Source organism: Helianthus annuus, chromosome 3, assembly GCF_002127325.2.
Source record: "Helianthus annuus cultivar XRQ/B chromosome 3, HanXRQr2.0-SUNRISE, whole genome shotgun sequence".
Lineage (NCBI taxonomy): Eukaryota > Viridiplantae > Streptophyta > Magnoliopsida > Asterales > Asteraceae > Helianthus > Helianthus annuus.
Genome location: NC_035435.2, coordinates 173,155,868 through 173,175,795, shown reverse-complemented (window position 1 = coordinate 173,175,795; position 19,928 = coordinate 173,155,868). Strand labels below are relative to the sequence as shown.

The window sequence follows — 19,928 nt, the reverse complement described above, 5'->3', positions numbered from 1 at the left end:
AAAAAAAAAAACAGTTGCGTATAAAAAGTTATTGACGTTTAAAAAAGACGGGGGGAAAATTACATGTGTATTACCTAATTTCTAGTGGGTTTAAAAGACTTATTGCCTCTGGATATTTCAAATCAATCCAAATTAATGAAAAGATTTTACAATTTGGTCCCTATTGGTCTCAACCATTAGATCAAAAGATGTAATGGCTGAGATCCTTTCTTACCCTTCTCACACTTTATGCCTTTTTTACAGGATCCTCTACAACACACATTTGTTGTCAGAAAAATTGCATTGTTTTTTTTAACCCATTTGATTAATTTGATTTTTCACTTCTAATTCAAAAGTTTTCATCTTTTACAATTTTACTCCTTTAATTTTTTTACTTTCAACTCAAAAGCTTTTCATCTTTCGCAATTTAATCTCAACACTTTTTTATTTTCAACTTTAACCTCTTATATACTTTTCATCTTTCATAAGTTCTTCGTTTAACGTGTTGTTCTAAATTTCCGAAGTAACACGCCGCAACGTGCGTGTGAGGTTCAACGTTTTTTCATCTATTTTTTTCCTGTTTGACATGTCCGTCGCAGCGCGTCTATTTTTTCCCGTTTGATAGGTCTGTCGCAACGTGCGAGTCAGAGATCAACTTAGTTATTTTTTCTCGGTTTTTTACACATAGGCTCGTGGTCATGTGAGAAACCTTTTCCTTTCATCTAACGTGATATATAACTAATGAATCCCTGCCGCATTGAGGCAGGTGGTAATTCTGGTTTATATATAAAAGAAAACCTTTAAATACAAATAAAACAAACATTCAAATTACCTCACGCCTCACGGCTTGTCAAAGTTCAATTAAAAATTAATGTTTTGTTAGGTATTAAACTACAAATTTATTTATTTAAATTAGCCCAATCAACTATATGTTAATGTTCATATGCTATGTTTTTCATTCCTCATATTCATTTACATAATGCTACTTGCTATTCACCTTTCATTCCACTTCCATATGTACACACTTAGATATATTTCAAAAGATTAAATTTGCAAACTATGACAATGTTGAAACCCAAAATAAAATAACCGAAGTTCAATACCCTTGGATTCCCTTGTAGTTTTTTCCATCGATGCATAATGAGATTGAAAATACGGAAGAAAAAGGAAGATAAAATGTACATGATATGCTATTAATGAACACCTTTACTTTTAGTTGATTTATTCACAATGAGTTAAAACTTATAAACCAAACACTTAAACACTTTTTTTTCCTTTTAGTAAAGCCGTAATGACTAATGCCATAATCCTTACTTGAACATACTCCTAAGTCCTAAGTTCTATCCATTAATCCGGAATGAGTTATAAGAGACATCATAGTATACTGCACCCGTGATAAGTTCGTAAAATGCCGCCACAACTTATTCCCTCTATCTTCCTAAAAACAACACTGATACAGGATATCAGTCCATTCTTAGGATAAGGGGTGTGAGGACCATGGTTGGGTCATGATTTGCTACATTAGACCATTATTCATGCACTACACTATCCCCTCATTAAATCACAATGGTTCGCGTTGATTAAACCACGACAACCACGACCTTCCATTTGATAATTTTAAAACAAAATTAATTAAAAAATAAAGAAGATAGTGGTTTGGGTCATGACCACACTCTTAGGGAAGTGGTTTTGTATGATGGATTAGAGGTGGATGACATAACGTCTATGTAAAGGGTCACGACCACACTTTATAGCGTTATATCTCCAAACTTTTTTGTTCCGATTTTCAAGTTAGGTGACAACAATACTTCATAATCAATGAGCCGTGTTACCTACTAACACACCTTGTACAACCTTTTTGAATCACTCAACTACTCTTTTGGTTTTTCCATACTCTTTACAAACTCATCACGTGCTATTTTCTCCTTTTTGGCACATACCTATTGTAGTCATGTAATGTCTCAAACTGTATACTTCAAAACTCAAGGTCCTCAACTTAATAAAAACACACAACCTTGAGGACCTAAATGTAACATATCCACTAAAGCGGTACTTTTTCTCAAAATTTAAACACCTTCAGTCTTCTCAGCTTCTCTCTCTATCTCTATACAATTCTAGAGAGAGAAAGTAGACAGAGAGCTTGAAGCTGCTTCAATGGCGTTCTTATCGTTCGTCGGTCGTGTCCTCTTCGTCTCCGTCTTCGTTCTCTCCGCTTGGCAAGAGTAAGTATCACATCTTCTGCTTCAGATCTAGTTTGAAAATTTTGAAATTCATCGTTATGTGTGTTTGTTTTCTCGATCTGTGGTTTCGGATCTGAATTTTCGGTTTCGGTTTCGGTTTTGTATCTATGCATGTGTGTTACATGTAGTTTTGAGTTATGCGATTGTTGATCTGTGAAATTATTGTTAGGTTATTTATAATACGAGCTTTTTTAGGTGACTTGCTGTACACGAAACGTTAGATTTAGAAGTTTTTTTATGTTGATTATGTTCTAAGTTTGCTTGATTTATGTTGTTGATGTTTTTATTTAAAATTTTCATTCTGAATTATACAATTAAGAAGCTAAATACTAGCAGTTTGTTCTGTAAATTAGCATGTTATATGTCAATGTTGTAGGTTATTTGTATGTGAGATTTTAACGGAGATTTATGTTTGATTGAGCTATTAGGTGACTTGTTGTCCACGAAAAGTTAGATTCTAGAAGTTTTCATGTTGATTATGTTCTAAGTTTGCTTTATTGATGTTATTGATGCTTTTGTTTTAAGTTTTCATTCTGAATTACATAATTAAGAAGCTGAAATATAAATAGTACCAGTTTTTTTCTCATAAAGTAGCATGTTATATCTCAATATTGTAGATTAGTTGAAATTTTTTTAAATTGCTTTTAAGAAAATGTTAATTTTTACTTTTAAGTTTTTAAATGGATGAATTGTCTTCCAGATGTTGTTATTGACTTTTATTTCCAGAGGAAGATAAAATTTAAATTTTCTATAAAATGAAGAAAAAAGATGTTCATTCATTTGAAATAATCTATGTTTTTATGAATATGATTATGTTGTTTTTTTTATTATTTCTGTGAGTTTTAATTTTTTTTACTACTAAAACCATTTTTTTTGGTGCTTAATGACCGAATCATCATTTTTACGATGCTTAATGACTGAATTTGCTTTTGGCGCTTGTAGGTTTAACGAATTTGGAGTTGATGGTGGATATGCAGCCAAAGCTCTTAAACCAAAGTTCAATGTGTTTTCAAAGCATTTGACAACACACACAGGCTTCCAAGTGCCAGCTTTTGAGGTATAATCTATTTCATAGCGCTTCGAAATAATCATAATAATTCACATCTAAAGGAGTAAAGTTCCGTTAACAGACATTAATTTGTGGTTGTTAAACGGTGTTATCATACAGATCAAGTTCTTGGTTGCTGGTGCTATTGCCCTGAAAGCCCTCGGAAGCTTGCTGTTTGTTTTTGGCAGTACCCTTGGCGCTACTCTGCTGGTTAGCAATACCCGATTACAAACACGCGTTTTCTTTTTTATCTATCAGAACGATTTGTTTAATTTCTTTTTCTTAACAGATTCTGCACCAGTTGATCGCCACTCCCATCTTATACGACTTCTACAATTATGACATCGAGAAAAAGGAATTCCTTCACCTTTTCATCAAATTCACACAGGTTTGATTGCCAACACTTAACCGTTCACTTATTATGGGTGGGTCAATTCGGGTTGTGTTTATATCAGAGCGGTCAGTTGACCCGTTTGACTGGTTCTTTTGTAATCTTGGTTGGTTTTTTTTTTTTTTTTTTTTTTTTTTGTAGAGTTTGGCGTTGTTGGGGGCACTTCTGTTTTTCGTCGGGATGAAGAATTCCCCCCCAAGAAGATCTTCAACAACAAAGAAGGCTGCCAAAACGAAGACCACCTAAGAGAAAATTTACTTTGATTTTCTTATTTTTTGTTTCGCGGACATTTTGAGGCAATCTTTTGCATGATTTGTGTCGAGGTTTTGTTGATTATGCAACATTTGTTGAGTTGGATTTGTAGTTTAAGGATTCATCTTTTATTTAAGTTATTATTTACTAAAGGAACACGTTTATTACTGAAACAAAACTTAAGTTTTGATGTTATCTTTTACAAGAACTATATCGTTTCAAGTGGTGAATAGAGGGACGACGCTTTACCACTCAGTTATTGTAAGATTGTTAAACGCTCGAATCGAACCAATCTCAAACCTAAATTTCAGTTTGGGTTTGAACCCAAGTTTCATCTTTTATATTATTTCAGTTTTTAAAGGTTGAATGTTGAATATCCAATAAATATTTGTTGGTTACATGATGCATCTTGAACTGTGGATAACATATTTTATTTTTCTTTTTAGAGTAAATTTCAAAGTTCGTCCTTTATGTATGTCTAATATATCAAAGTATGTCCTTCATCTTTAATAAGCTCAGAAAACATCCTTAATGTTTGAAAAACCAATCAGGTTATGTCCTTTACCCTAAACCTAGTTTGTTTTCCCAGTTAAATCAGGTCACGTGAGAAGCACATGAGAGTATATTGGTCTTTACCTTAATACTAGAAAAATAAAATTATAAAAAATTCAAATCTTCATAATCTGCACATTATATCTTCAAAACTGCACAATATATCTTCAAAACTTCAAACAAAACCCAGATCTTCAAAACACAAAGAAAAAAATATTCAAAACTTATCCTAAATCCAATCTCACAAAACAAAAATGCAGATGTAAGATCCTGATACCTCATTTCCTTCACATACAAACACACATACATATGATACACCCCTCTGCCTTACCCTCTACCTCTCAATTTCCTTTGGCAGACGACAAGAGGTGAGGAGTTCCGACCGGCTCCCCTCTCCGACAACACCCACCAGCAGACGAACCACCCTCTTCCCTCTGCTCCGTCAATTTCAGGGGTCGGTGAAGGTGGATGATGTTGATGTTGAAGACAGATGATGATGACAGAGATTGTTAGATAGAGAGAAGAAGGGGGTATGTTGATGTGCAGGTGATGAAAGAAGGGGGTATGTTGATAAGCCAGAATCCAGATCTAAGCCGGAATCCATGAAAACCGGCAACGAGTCAATAAAGGCCCGATCTAACCATCGTTCTGCAGATCCAAGCCATTGTTCTTCCAGATCCAGATGGAGGGTGGCGATATGAACCAGATGGTGGAGATGGAGGGTCACCAACAGTGGGGGGTGCGAGCTAGGGTTCCGCCGCAATGAGGGTTCTTGGTCGCCGGAATTTGACGGTGGTGCTTCACCGGAGCAGAAGGTGGTGATAGTGGGAGTAGGTGGTGGTGGTGGTAGGGTAGTTAGAGATGGAGAGAGAGTCTTGGGTTGTGTTTATCTGTGTATATATATTTATAAACATACTTATTTTTGTTTATTAGTTTTTAGATTAGATTATAATTATTTATTTTAGTATTTAGGGTGATATGACCAAAATACCCTTATGTGGGGTCTGTTTGGTAAGATTTAACAATGAAAACTAACTGTGTTATGACTAAATGACATAACTTGTAAGGGTTTACAAACATTGAGTATGTTTTCTGAGCTTATTAAAGATAAAGGACATACTTTGTAATATATGACATACATAAAGGACGAACTTTGTAATTTACTCTTCTTTTTATATCTATGATGGACAAATCAATACGACACGTATCCTAGATGTACAAATTATCACCCGTTATCACTTCAAGGTTCTTGTTTTCTACATGACAAAGAAGATGTCACACAATGGTACCTCTGCATCAACCCAACCGTACTATGACCGGAAAGCAGAGCTCAGGGCGTTCGACGAAACCAAAACCGGTGTCAAAGGACTTGTTGATGGCGGAATAACAGAAGTCCCTAGAATATTCCATCTACCTTCACCCGAAAACCTCAACTCCGAACAACCCGAGCTAACTCTTCCCACCTTCGACCTCCAAGGAATCAACGAAGATCCCATACGACGAAAGGAGGTGATCGGGCAAGTGAAGGATGCATTGGAGAGCTGGCGATTCTTTCAGTTGGTGAATCATGGAATCCCGAATAATATATTGGAGGAAATCATAAAAGGAGTGATAGATTTTCATGAACAAGACACCGAGTTAAAGAAGCAGTGGTACACAAAAGATATGAGTGGGAAGACTAGGGTGATCTACAACAGCAACTTTGACTTGTATGCTGTACCGGTGACCAGCTGGCGAGACTCGTTCTACTGCTGCACTGCACCATGGCTCCTAACCCTCCTGAACCACACGAGTTGCCACCACCTTGCAGGTTCTACTATTTAATCTATCCAGTTAATAGTTTAACTTCAGCCACCACAACCACCGTCCACCTCCACCACCACTTCAGCCACTACCCACCGGAGAAGAAGGGGAGCCGAAGAAGAAGGGGAGCCGGAGAAGAAGGTGGAGTGGTGGGGGGCTCGCCGGAGAAGAAGGGGAGCCGGCTCTCTCTCTCTATGGTTTGGTAGCAGCACCACCACCGATCTCCGATCTGGTAGCACCACCACCACCGATCTCCGATCTGGTAGCACCACCACCACCGATCTCTCTCTCTCTCTATCTCTCTCTCTCTCTACGGTATCTCTCTCACTCTCTCTCTCTACGGTTTGGGGTTTTGGTTCGATTTGAGGTTCACGATCTCCGATTTGGGGTTTTGGTTCGATTTGGGGTTTTTGGGCAGGGATGTGGTGGCGGAGGTTTGGGCAGGGATGTGGTGGTGGAGGTGGTGGCAGGGATGTGGTGGTGGAGGTGGTGGAAGAAGAGGTCTGCCAAGAAGAGGTTCCAAGAAGACATGGAATCATGTCTGTGTGGTGAAGAGGTCTCGCAGACCTTTTTTAATGAAAGGTCTGCGAGAAAACAAACAAGCTGCGGACTCTAAACCTCTGCGCGCGTCTGCGCGGCGCAGACATAAGTGGCCAGAAGTACTTCTAGCCAAAAAACAAACACCACCTTACTAATTGGATATTATTGTTGTAGAGATATATTGTTGGAGTACTCGAAACAAGTGATGAAACTCGGGGTTTGTTTATTCGAGTTAATGTCCGAAGCTCTTAGGCTTGATGCGAATCACCTTCTGGATATGGGATGCGCGAACGAGCTTGCTGTTCTTGGTCATTACTATCCTTCTTGTCCACAACCTGAATTAACGATAGGTACCTGATGACGGGGTAGCCCAAAACCAAAATAAATGACTTCAATACATGAATGACCAAAAGGCAAAATGGTTCAAAGGTTAAAAACCTGGGGAACTGAAATAAAGTAACACGGAACAGTAAGCAGTCATGTCTCTGGTTTACTTCACCAACTCACCAGCCGCAAAAGTAACGCAGGTCCTCAGAGCACACTCTTTTATCCCGCTGGGCAAAAGGCTTCAGCCCCCGAAAGGGTAAGTCCCTCACTGCAAGCATGGTCACTAGTCAAATGCATTCCTCTTTGGGAGATGTCTTCTCCTATAAATTAAGCACTTCATTTACTAAGCAGACATTCCTGACCAGCCCTGATTACTAAGATCTCTTGTCATTCACATCGAGTCCTTGCTTCATGCAAGTCACTCCCTTTCACGTCTAACACACACATTCCTTTTGCTAGTTCATCCGAATCTGAACACACTTCACAGGAGGATCTTTAGCAAACAACAAAAATAAACTAGTGAACCTCTCTCCAGTTCTTGCAAACATGGGGGGACCCCACGACCTGCGTTAGGCAAAGTTGAACCCTTCAACCCTTTTGCCTAAGCAGCCCAGCTACTATCCTCGGTCTATTATTTGTTGCATCAACAAGTTGGCGCCCACCGTGGGGCTACACCACTATTTCTCCTCCAAAAGACCTAGTAGTGTAGCTCTTTTCTCTTGAAACTACCATGTCAGAAAGTGAATCACCGGGAGAAGTAAATCAGGTTCCAAACACCTCTACCCCGGGTACTAGCCAAACTCATGTGGCTATACCAACTTCTTTCTCAACTCCGGGGAGCACTCCTGAGTTTCTCATTTTCAACACCCTAACTCCATCCAGATCCGGAGTCCCTTCCACCAACGTTGGTGTCTCTGACACACCAACACGTGTTGAGCTTACCCCTGAAGGGGTTGCTAACAATTTCCTTGAGTTGAGGTCTCTCCTCAACCAATATGTTAGTAGGGAAAGGGACAAGGGAGTGAGAATTCGTCTAGACTATGATGAGCCAGAACCAACGCTATCTCCCGGACCTCCCATCCCTCCTTTTATATCTAGGGACGAGGCTGGTCCCAGTAATCCTCCAAATCCTAACCCGTATCTGTCCGCAAGGCCGAATCCTACAACATACCCCCTCTTCTCATCCCAACCAGCTACAAGTGGTGCTCCACTGGGCCATGAGCTGACCCTTGACCAGCTCCTACAGTCCCCGGCGACAAGTATTCCAACCCCAACAACAACTTCATGGGAACAAGCCCTGTCGGTACTCCCCTTGGCACGAAGTGCCGTTATGAGCACCCCTTTGGGAGTTAACTGCTCTGTTGCACCCGGAAGCCTTCAAGGCTTCAACTTTATGCCCCAGATGATGACTCAGATGATGGCCAGTTTCCCGTGGCAGCACTTCATCAATCAAGTGCTGGCCACCCAAGGAAACAACAACAACGTGGGTGCAAGGGTTGAAGAAGATTTGGCCAAACCTTACAAGCCAAGTAACCTTTCATGCTTTTCGCAGCAAATAGCCGATTATGATTTTCAAACAAAGATCAAGATACCGTCCCACATCAAAACATATGATGGGACCGAAGATCCTGAGGACCATCTTCAGATCTTCACCGGTGCAACAAGGATTGAGAAATGGTCAAACGCTGAATGTTGTCTAATGTTCATGCAAACTCTTGTCGGATCAGCCAGGATTTGGTTCAATGATTTACCTGCTCGAAGCGTTCGAAGCTTCGACGACCTCAGAAAGGGTTTTCTTGCCAATTTCTCCCAACAAAGGCGATATGTCAAAGATGTAACGGTGATCTTTCAGATAAAACAACGTAATGATGAAAGTCATCGAGAGTTTATCGAACAATACAAGAAGGAAGGTCTCACATATGTAGGGGCAGATGAGAAAATGAGGGTAGCTGGTTTTATGAATGCTATCACCTCAAAATATCTCACAAGAGATTTCAACAAATCCCTGCCCAAGACCTTAGAAGAAGCTCTCGAAAGAGCAGAAGCCCATATTCGGGGAGAGGAGGCGGTAGATATTAAAGAGCAAAGGAAAAGAGGTTCCAGTTGGCGAAGCAACAGCCTGACTAGAAAAAGGGGAAACTTTAACTCCTATGACAGACGCCAAAAGGGTTCAGACCATCGAAGGTCTGAAGGTCGCAACCCTTCCGGCAGGGAGAAAGGCATAAGTTTCACACCCCTCACAAAGTCTCCTCAAGAAATCCTCGCAACGGAAGAAGTCAAGCAAAACTTTCGGCCTCCTAGGCCTCTCCCCAAAAGCAGAAAAAATGAGAACTTCACACAATATTGTGAGTTTCATGAAGAAAAGGGTCACCACACCAATGATTGCTTCCAGCTCAAGAAAAAAATTGAGGAAGCCGTTAAGTCCGGAGAACTTGCTCATTTGGTGAAAGGGGTAAGGGACAAAATGGCTGAAGGAAAGGGAAAGGAAGTCAATATGGTGGATTTTGTTGGGAGGGTTCCGCACAAGAGGCAACGGTTGGAGGCTTGGGAGCTTCAATGTGTTTGCTTTCCTCCAACAGAGAGAGACCCCCTATCAAGTCCTCTTGTGGTGGAAGCAACTGTAGGTACGTTACAAACAAACAAAGCCTACATAGACACTGGTGCTGCCACTGAAATCATGTTCGAAAAGTTCTTTAACCGTTTGAGCAATGAAGAACGCTCAAGGCTTCAACCCTATGGGACCTCCATAAAAGGTATTGCCGACATACCCCTTAAGCCTTTAGGGCAACTGCCTCTTAATGTTCGTTTCCGCGAAGGTCAGAAGGAAAGAATCCAACCACTCACCTTTGTGGTTATCAATATACCTTCAAACTATGATGTGATCATTGGGAGGCCGGGGCAGTGTGCATTTTATATGGCCGTGTCTGTTGGCCATGGCACTGTCAAATTTCCCACCGAGAGGGGAATAGCAACCCTTCAACCTTCTCAGGAGGCCTACCTGGCCGAAGAAGAAAGTTCCAAAAGTGAAGAAGATAAACAAAGGCTAATCATAAACCCCAAGTACCCTGAACAAAGAATAAGGGTAAACCCAAGCCTTTCACAAGAAACCCTCTCATATCTTGTAAAGTTGTTAACACACTACAACGATGTCTTCGCTTGGTGTCCAGAAGATATGACAGGAATCCCTCGAAACATTGCTGAACATGAGTTAAGGATACCACCAGACGTTAAGCCTGTGGTCCAAAAGAAAAGAAGTCTAGCACCTGAGAGAAGCCTGGCTGCTTGCCAAGAGGTTGAAAAGCTTGTGTCAGCCGACATTCTCCGAGAAGTCAAGTACCAATCATGGGTTGCAAACCCAGTTATGGTTAGGAAGCCAGACAACTCCTGGAGGATGTGCATAGACTTCAAGGATCTCAACTAGGCTTGTCCAAAAGATTGCTACCCATTACCAGAAATCGATCTCAAAGTTGACTCCCTCACCGGTTACCCTTTCAACTGTTTTCTTTATGCTTACAAAGGGTACCATCAAATACTCATGAAAGAAGAAGATGAGGAAAAGACAGCGTTCCACACTGAAAAAGGAATCTTTTGTTATCAGAAGATGCCTTTTGGCCTCAAAAACGCTAGAGCAACCTACCAACGACTAGTTGACAAAGCCTTTTCAAGTCAAATTGGTCGAAACATGGAGGCATATGTCGATGACCTGGTGATTAAAAGCAAGACGGAATATCAAATGCTCGATGACATCCAAGAAACCTTCAAGAACCTAAGAAAGGTCAACATGAAACTCAACCCCGAAAAGTGTTCCTTTGGGTTTGAGGAAGGTAAATTCCTCGGGCATATTGTGGGGAAACAAAGCATTAAAGCCAATCCGAGCAAGGTAAAAGCTGTTCTAGAAACCAAACCACCAAGAAGCAAGAAAGAGGTTGAAAGCTTAAATGGGAAGCTTACAGCCTTGAAGCGTTTTACCTCCAAGTTGGCTGAAAGGTCTTTACCCTTTTTCAAAACGCTCAAGGGCTGCTCTGATAAGAAGAACTTCAAATGGACTAAGGACGCTGAAGAAGCTTTCAACCAGATGAAACAACATCTAGCTTCCTTGCCAGACATTGCAGCCCCCGAAACGGGAGAGTTAATCTCGGTATACCTTTCAGTTGCTGAAGAGGCCATAAGCGCGGTCCTCACCATTGAGCGAGACAAGGTTCAGGTACCAGTTTATTTTTCAGCAAAACTCTAAAATTGGCTGAAACCAAATATCCTCCCCTTGAAAAACTTGCCCTAGCCCTAGTTCAAACAACTAGAAGGCTTCGGAGGTATTTCCAAGCACACCCTATACAAGTGGTCACCGACCAACCCATTAGGAGTGTGCTTGAAAAACCAGAAAACTTGGGACGACTAGCCAAATGGGCAGTGGAACTAGGTGAACATAACATCACCTATGTCCCAAGAAAAGCTATAAAAGCCCAAGTCTTGGCCGATTTAATTGTAGAAGTCCCAAAGCCAACAATCACTGAAGTGAACACCGCTGCCACTGAACCTTCAAACCTTGAAGCCTGGAAGCTTTTCACTGATGGGGCTTCAAGTGTTGAAGGGTCAGGGGCTGGGCTCATTTTGATCAACCCAGAAGGGATGGAATTCATGTATGCTCTCCGTTTTGATTTTCAGACCACCAACAATGAAGCTGAATACGAGGCACTGATCGCCGGCTTAAAACTAGCCAAAGAAATGAAAGTCCAAAAGCTTGAAGTGTTCACAAATTCATTGCTGGTCTCAAGCCAAGTAAACGATAGCTATGTTGCAAAAGAGCCCAACATGAAAAGATACAAAGAGAAATCCAAAGAGCTGATGAAAACCTTCCAAGAATGCAACATCAAGCAAATTCCCAGGTCCCAAAACAAAAAAGCGGATGCCTTGAGTAAGCTTGCATCTCTCACTTTTGCCCACCTTACCAAGAAGGTGTTGGTAGAAGTGCTAAAGGCCCCATCAATCGATGAATTGGAAGTTCAAGACGTAGTCACCGAGGAAGAACCAAATTGGATGACTCCAATCAAGAAATTCCTTAAAAATGGTGAATTGCCAAGAGATCAAATAGAAGCCGAAAGGGTCAAGATCAAAGCAAGGCAATATGTGCTACAAGGTGAAACCCTTTACAAAAAGGGTTATCTTGCACCCCTGCTAAGATGTCCTGAGTAAAGTCAGTATTTGATCAAAGAAATTCACGAAGGTATATGCGGAGCTCATTTTGGTGCCAGGTCGGTGGTTGCAAAACTCATGAACCTTGGGTATTTTTGGCACTCGATGCATCGGGATACCAGTGAGCAGTTGAGAAAATGTGATGCCTGCCAGATTCATGCACCAATCCCAAAAAGTCCCAAGCATGACCTTGTCCCAATAACCTCAGCATGGCCATTCTATAAATGGGGGATGGACATTGTCGATCCATTTCCCCCAAGCAAAGGCGGAGTAAAGTTCTTACTGGTGGCCATAGATTATTTCACCAAGTGGCCGGAGGTTAAACCACTTGCAAAGATCACGGGCAAGCAGGTCATCGACTTTGTTTGGGAGAACATTATTTGCCGTTATGGATTGCCGGGAGTACTTGTCACTGACAATGGAAAGCAATTTGCTGAGAAGCCTTTCAGCGTTTGGTGCAAAGAATACAAGATCAACCGGGTCTTCAGCTCAGTGGCTTACCCGCAATCAAACGGTCAGGTTGAAAGGACGAATCGAAGCATAGTAGAAGGTATCAAAACAAGATTGGGAAGGTATGAAAGCAACTGGCTCGAAGAATTGCCAAGTGTTTTATGGGCAATCCGGACAACCGAATAAACAAGCCATAAAAGAACACCTTATAGCCTAGTATTTGGGTCTGAGGCTGTAATTCCTGCTGAAATAGGAGTTGTAACACAACGAATCGTCAACATAGATCCCGAAACAAACCAAAAAGAGACTATGTTGAACTTACAACTCCTAGAGGAAGCACGAGACCAAGCTGCAATCCAAGAAGCCAAATACAAGCAACAAATGGAAGCCTACTACAACAAGAGAGTTAAGAACGAACACTTCAAGCCTGGAGATCTGGTCGTTAGAAACAACGAAGCTAGCAAAAGAGAGAATCTAGGAAAACTTGGCCCAAAATGGGAAGGCCCGTATACCGTCCTTGAAGCACATAAGGGTGGATCTTACAAGCTAGTAGACTCAGAAGACAAAAGGCTTCCAAGGCATTGGAATGGAAAGACCTTGAAAAGGTTCCATGTCTAAACAGGAAAGATTGGTTTGTATTTCACAAGTTGTATTTCGAGAATGACACTACGAAAACCTTTTATAAGAACAAGTACCTATTGAATGAATGAAGTTGTTTTATCAAACTTGTCTTTCTATCCTAAAATCAGGTTGAGAAGCTAGCAAAAAACTCCATGGCAAGGGCCATGTAAGGGGATGAGCTCCCAGGCCATATCGCTCAATAGGTTCAAGGGTTGAATGAACCTATATAAGGGGTGAGTTCCTAAATCAATACAACTCCATGAGACTTATTATAAAAAACAAAATTGTCTCATAGACGGGTTTGAACAACCTACACCAAATGTTCTTAAGCCTTAGAAGAATAATCAACGAACAGGCTTACGAAATCAAACAAAAACAAGAAAATAAATAGGATAGGTGCTATGTCTTCTTGTTAAAAATACCAAGGCTAAGTGACTGCAGCACTGAACCCTTTAAAGTATAAAAAGCATAAAGGCAACACAAACTCGACAAAGAAAAAGTTACAAGAAAAAGATAACTCGAAGAGTAGTAAAACAACTTGAGCAAAGAGTTATAAAAACTTAAAATACAAACCAAGTCAGGTTACAAAACTAAGAAGCCTTCAAGGCTTCAAGCCACATATATGACAACTCGAAACCTTAAAGGCTTCAACCTACCTACATATAGCCAAAAAGCTTAAAAGCTTAAAACCAACCAAGCTGCCTTAACAAAATAGGCACAAGTATAAAAACACAACACAAAGAAAATAGCTAAACATAATATGATAACAAAGAAAGCCCTGAAAGACTTTCAACCATTCAAACACAAGTTAAAACAAGTCCTAGTGACTTGCAAGCTTAGACATTGTTCAAACGGCCATACAGGCCTAAAAGCACAACCACATAACAGGAACCTTAAGGGTTCCTGCAAACCTAATATTGTTCGAAGTTAAGGTTACAAACCACAAATTGTTTTAAAGCGCTAAGAAAGCTACGAATATCATGCATCAGTAGAAGGCTTAGAAGCACCAGAACTGTTACCTTTGGCCTTCTTAGTCTTCTTAACCTTCTTAGCCTTTGAGCCTTCACCACCAACAGCCGAACCATCCAGGCTTGCATCCTTAGGAGCATCAAGTTCTCCAGAAAAGGTATCTTCACTATCCCCCAAATAAGAACGTTTCCTTGAAAGAGAGTTGAGTACTTCGACACACACCTTTTCATTGAGACCATCAGGCTTTAATCCCTTCAAGACAGAAAGGGGCTTACCATAGCAAGAAGCAACCTGGCTTACATATGGGTATGTTAGCCTTTCCATCTGCTCTACGGAACCCTTGAAGATATCGGAAGCCTCGGGACGGTACAAAGGAGATTTTTCCAAAGGATGGCCAGATTCATGAAGCTTATAACCTGTAATAAGACCCTGATGTTTACCCAAATTGAGCAGTTTAGTGTAAACCTCACCTGGAGCAGAATTGAACTCTTTGGAGTGAAGAAGATAGGTCACAACTTGGTGAAAGCCCTGCTCAATAAGCCACTGGTTGTCTCTAGTAGCTTGGGCAACCGAAGCCTTTAAGCTCTCTTTTTCCTCATCAAAGGCCTTTTGTTGAACAACTAAGGCCTCCCTGTCAGATTTTAGCTTCAATCTATCGGCTTCAAAACTCTTTTTGAGATCACTCATCTCAATTTCATGTCTTCTTATCAGCTCACCCTCCTTCTTAACCCAAGCAAGCTCTTTTTCAGAAAAGCTATCAATCTCCTTCTTCATGGCAGCTATCGAAGCTTTCATCCTTTCCTTCTTCTTGGAGGCTTCCTCATATTCCTGCATACCTTTGGCAAAACGAGTAACACCTTCAGCCAACAGGGCCGAAAGGTTGCAGGAACTCAACATCATCCTAGAAATAAGATGATCAGCCTCCATCTCAGATATGGCGCTTCAAACACCGGGAGGAGCAAAATGTGCTAAGGCCTCAGCACAAACAGCCGGGTCTTTGAAAGTATCACCAACCTTAACCCCCCAGTTAGGAACATAAACCTCCTGACCCTCCAAACCTTCGAAGCTCTCAACACTCTTGACTGATGAACCTTGAATAACAGGAGTATTACCTTTCTTAATTAACTTTCATTCTTCTTTGAAACAATTAGCTCTTTCTCCTTACCCTTGCTGACATCCATAGCTTGATCTGCTGATGCTTCAATATCATCACTAACATCAATAGGCTCTGAACCAGAGGGCTGATCAACACCCTTCAGATGGCGTTGTGAACGACGAGTGGAACCCTTGGAAGCAGTAGCCTTGGTAAAACCTTTAACATTCGGGACATTCACATACCTAGAACCCTCGAACCTATAATCAGAACCCCTAACAACTGCATCCTCACCAGGGGTAGCACCAACATCATCAAAAGCAACATCGGAAGTGTCATCGCTTTTTATAAAGTCAAGGGCAGACATAACTGCAAAATAAACAAAAAACATATAAGCAAGCAAAGAAATAAGAACACAAGCACATGAGAAAAATAAATGCATACCCTTCCCATCTCTCATGAGCACCGGGTCTCGATCACGTTTTTCCCACAATTTACTAAGACCCAATAATACCAACAAATGCTCAGGAAAGGGACGAAGCCTTGAAGAACACTCCCTAAGAATTTCTAAAAATCGAGTATTTATTTCAGACTCAGAAGGCTCAGGTTCGTTCAAAACGGCATCCGGGTGTCTCCAAACAAGTTTGAAGGGAACAATCTCCTCAGACACCCAGAAAAACCGATCTTTCCAGATCCCAAGTGTAGAAACCATGGACGAAATCAAACAGGTATCAATTTGAGTGGTCTCGAAAGTAAACCAGTCACCATTCTTGGCAAGCCGGAAGAAACGACGGAACGACAACAGAGTCGGATCATACCCGGAAGCCCGACACAAAATTTCAAAATGCAAAACCCTAGCCATTCCAAGGGGGTGAACTTGACCAAAAGATATGTGATAATATTCCAAAATATTTAAGACAAAGTTTGAAAACGGATGACGAAGATTCGAGAACTCAAAATGTCGACAATATAAAGCGATCGATCTAGGAGGACACTGATCGATAGACTTATCACAAGCCGGTGCAACCGGTTTAAACTTTGTCCCTATTCCCTACTCCGTACAAAACAAATCGACTTCCTCTTGAGTCATTCGGGAAAACGATTTTGCCAAATCCTTACGAGCACCCATGATATAAACAATTAAAAGCAAAATAAGCAAAGCGAAACTGACCTGATTAAATATCAGTTAATGAGATAAGAAGAAAATATAATTTGGAGGGGGAAATTAAAACCACCGCCTGACAGACTACCACAAGTCTTGTCAAACTGTCTTGTCAAAATTCAAAAATCACAAAACCGTTTCCAACCCTTCAAGTCTTGAAGCCTCTAGGCAGTAAAACACATGTATAAAAGTTAGAAGTCTTTGAGCTCATTCCCCAAAAACGTCTGACTTGGGGGGCTGATGACGGGGGTAGCCCAAAACCAAAATAAATGACTTCAATACATGAATGACCAAAAGGCAAAATGGTTCAAAGGTTAAAAACCTGGGGAACTGAAATAAAGTAACACGGAACAGTAAGCAGTCATGTCTCTGGATTACTTCACCAACTCACCAGCCGCAAAAGTAACGCAGGTCCTCAGAGCACACTCTTTTATCCGCGGGGCAAAAGGCTTCAGCCCCCGAAAGGGTAAGTCCCTCACTGCAAGCATGGTCACTAGTCAAATGCATTCCTCTTTGGGAGATATGTCTTCTCCTATAAATTAAGCACTTCATTTACTAAGCAGACATTCCTGACCAGCCCTGATTACTAAGATCTCTGGTCATTCACATCGAGTCCTTGCTTCATGCAAGTCACTCCCTTTCACGTCTAACACACACATTCCTTTTGCTAGTTCATCCGAATCTGAACACACTTCAGAGGATGATCTTTAGCAAACAACAAAAATAAACTAGTGAACCTCTCTCCACGTCTTGCAAACGTGGGGGGACCCCACGACCTGCGTTACGCAAAGTTGAACCCTTCAACCCTTTTGCCTAAGCAGCCTAGCTACTATCCTCAGTCTATTATTTGTTGCATCAACAGTACCCCAGAGCACACCGACAATAGTTTCATCACAATTCTTCTACAACATTATATTGGTGGCCTTAAGATCTTTTATAAGAATCAGTGGACTGATGTTCCTCCTATACCGGGAGCTCTTGTATTGAACGCTGGAGATTTTATACAGGTTTCTCTTCACTCTCTTATGATCAGTGGCAGATCTAGAAGAAACGTTAAGGGGTATCTCAAAAACATCAGTGTATACTGTGGTGGATTTAGGAAAAAAATCACGGAGAAATTTTTTTATTTGCACTTCGCCAAGAAACTTGAGGGGTATCCCGAGCACCCCGTCAACCCCCTAGATCCGTCCCTGCTTATAATTGTTGTAAAAATTTATCATGAGTAAAATATATTCGGATCTAAGGTTTACTATTAGAATTTATATGCATAGCGTATAAAATAAATTCGTTTGAATTTTGCAGCTAATTACAAACGATAAGTTTGTGAGTTCGCAACACAAGGTGGTGGCAAACAAGGTTGGGCCAAGAGTATCAGTGGCGTCATTCTTTACCACGGGTGTGATTGAGACATCGAAGGTGTATGGACCGATCAACGAGCTGCTTTCAGAAGAGAAGATGATCCAGCCAAGTATAGAGGTACAACGCTAAAAGAATATGTGGATTATTGGAGGGCAAAGGGAATTGATGGCAATTCTGCTCTTTTGCATTTTAAGATCTAAGTCAGATTGAAGATATTTGCTATAAGTTAAAGCTATTATTACATTTATGTTATCTTGACATGTTTTTATCCTTTTGGTGTAATATTTATAAGAATTTGTTAAATTGTTTGGTTGGTATCTTGATTTTCTTTTTTTCTTTTTTTTTTTGGTTTGGAAATTATTCAACATTTGTTGAGTTGGTTTGGAAATTATTTAAGTAACAACACCAAAGGAGATTCAATTTTAAACACACATGTTGTAACTCTTTTGGGTCACATCTTGGAGTTAGAAATGAAAGAAGATAATGGTATTTATGTAAATTCGTGGATTATTGATGTTGGTTCAGGCCCTGGTTAACACACACAAACACACACTAGAACCCAAACTGGTTCGACTCTCTTGTATTAAATGAAAACTGAATACAAGAGTTGGAGTTCTAAACTAAGCTACTTGACCCTATTTTAACTAGTTTAATACCCGTCCGGTGGACGGGTTACGTTTATATACTATATATGGCAAAAGATTAGCCTCTGGTGTAAAAACAATCATGTCGATGATCAAACAAAAAGAATGATTCAGTCGGCTATCATATTGTCTTGTTGGTGTATTTGGAAGGCCTCGTCTTTTCAAATAAGGACGTTTCTGTAACAATAATAAGACTTATTGAGGAGAACAAGTCTATCGGGTACTTACGGGTGAAAAACAGGTCTAAGTGGGCGCGTTTGGAGTGGTCCAGGTCCAACTGGAGCAATTTTATTTTTTCGAATGTATATTTCAGTTTATTTGGGTCGTTCTTTGATGCTAGCTCCTGGCTAGTGTTGTACATGTTCTAGTTTAAAAATAAAAAAATAAAAAAACTGGTCACCTTTCAGAGAAAAAAAGGTTGAGTCCAGATATATATGTAATGCAACCTGTCATATTGTTATGAACAACAAAGACACGTTACGGTTATGAATATCTTACACTCAAATTTGAAACTGATTATTATTATTATTTATCACTTCAAAGTTTTTGTTTTCTAGAAGACAAAGAAGATGGCACTCAATGGTACCTCTGCATCAATCCAACCGGACTATGACCGAAAAGCGGAGCTCAGGGCGTTCGACGAAGCCAAAACCGGGGTCAAAGGACTTGTCGAATCCGGAGTAACCGAGGTCCCTCCAATATTCCATCTATCTTCACCTGAAAACCTCAACTCCCAACAACCCGAGCTAACTCTTCCAACCATCGACCTCCAAGGAATCGATAACAATACGATATGACGAAAGGAGGTGATTGAGCAAGTGAAGGATGCGTTAGAGAGCTGGGGATTCTTTCAGTTGGTGAATCACGGAATCCCGAATAATATATTGGAGGAGATGATAAAAGGAGTAATGGATTTTTATGAGCAAGAGAGTGAGGTGAAGAAGCAGTGGTACACAAGGGATATGAGTGGTACACAAGGGATATGAGTGGGAAGACCAGGCTGATCTACAACAGCAACTTTGACTTGTATGCTGCACCGGTGACTAACTGGCGAGACACCTTTGTAGGTCCGGCTAGGGGAGGATCTAGTCGCCTAATCCTTGTGTACAAACCAACCCGGTTGTGCGGAATCCAACCGAGATAGCAAACCGAGATTGAACACGTAAATGATAGACACGAGATTCAACGATTAACACCAATGTATTAATGCTTGAAAACAGTTACAATACAATGTTTACAAACACGCTCTGTAAACTCTCTCTCTCGTGTGTGTGTTCTCTCACACTTGTGTTCTCTATCTATCTTCTC

At 40.7% G+C, this 19,928-nt stretch overlaps 1 protein-coding gene and 1 long non-coding RNA gene across 2 annotated transcripts; one reads left to right on the top strand and one right to left on the bottom strand.

Moving 5' to 3' along the window:
• Positions 1-2,047: 2,047 nt before the first annotated feature.
• LOC110930949 lies at positions 2,048-4,088 on the top strand. The gene is made up of 5 exons (XM_022174336.2): positions 2,048-2,201; positions 3,162-3,276; positions 3,388-3,477; positions 3,557-3,655; positions 3,800-4,088. The coding sequence occupies exons 1-5, from the start codon at positions 2,134-2,136 to the stop codon at positions 3,902-3,904; spliced, it is 477 nt and encodes a 158-aa protein (XP_022030028.1). The 5' UTR covers positions 2,048-2,133; the 3' UTR covers positions 3,905-4,088.
• A 2,129-nt stretch (positions 4,089-6,217) lies between these two features.
• LOC118490274 lies at positions 6,218-17,674 on the bottom strand. The gene is made up of 3 exons (XR_004888966.1): positions 17,483-17,674; positions 6,953-7,159; positions 6,218-6,307 (listed from the first exon to the last, which is right to left on the bottom strand). It is a non-coding gene; the product is annotated as an uncharacterized LOC118490274 (long non-coding RNA).
• Between the last annotated feature and the right edge of the window lie 2,254 nt (positions 17,675-19,928).

Bases quoted from the DNA above. Each gene is read 5' to 3' on its own strand.
- LOC110930949 (XM_022174336.2), top strand. From the start codon at position 2,134: ATGGCGTTCTTATCGTTCGTCGGTCGTGTCCTCTTCGTCTCCGTCTTC. The intron at 2,202-3,161 runs GTAAGTATCACA...TGGCGCTTGTAG, and splicing joins GTTCTCTCCGCTTGGCAAGA to GTTTAACGAATTTGGAGTTG. The intron at 3,656-3,799 runs GTTTGATTGCCA...TTTTTTTTGTAG, and splicing joins TTTTCATCAAATTCACACAG to AGTTTGGCGTTGTTGGGGGC.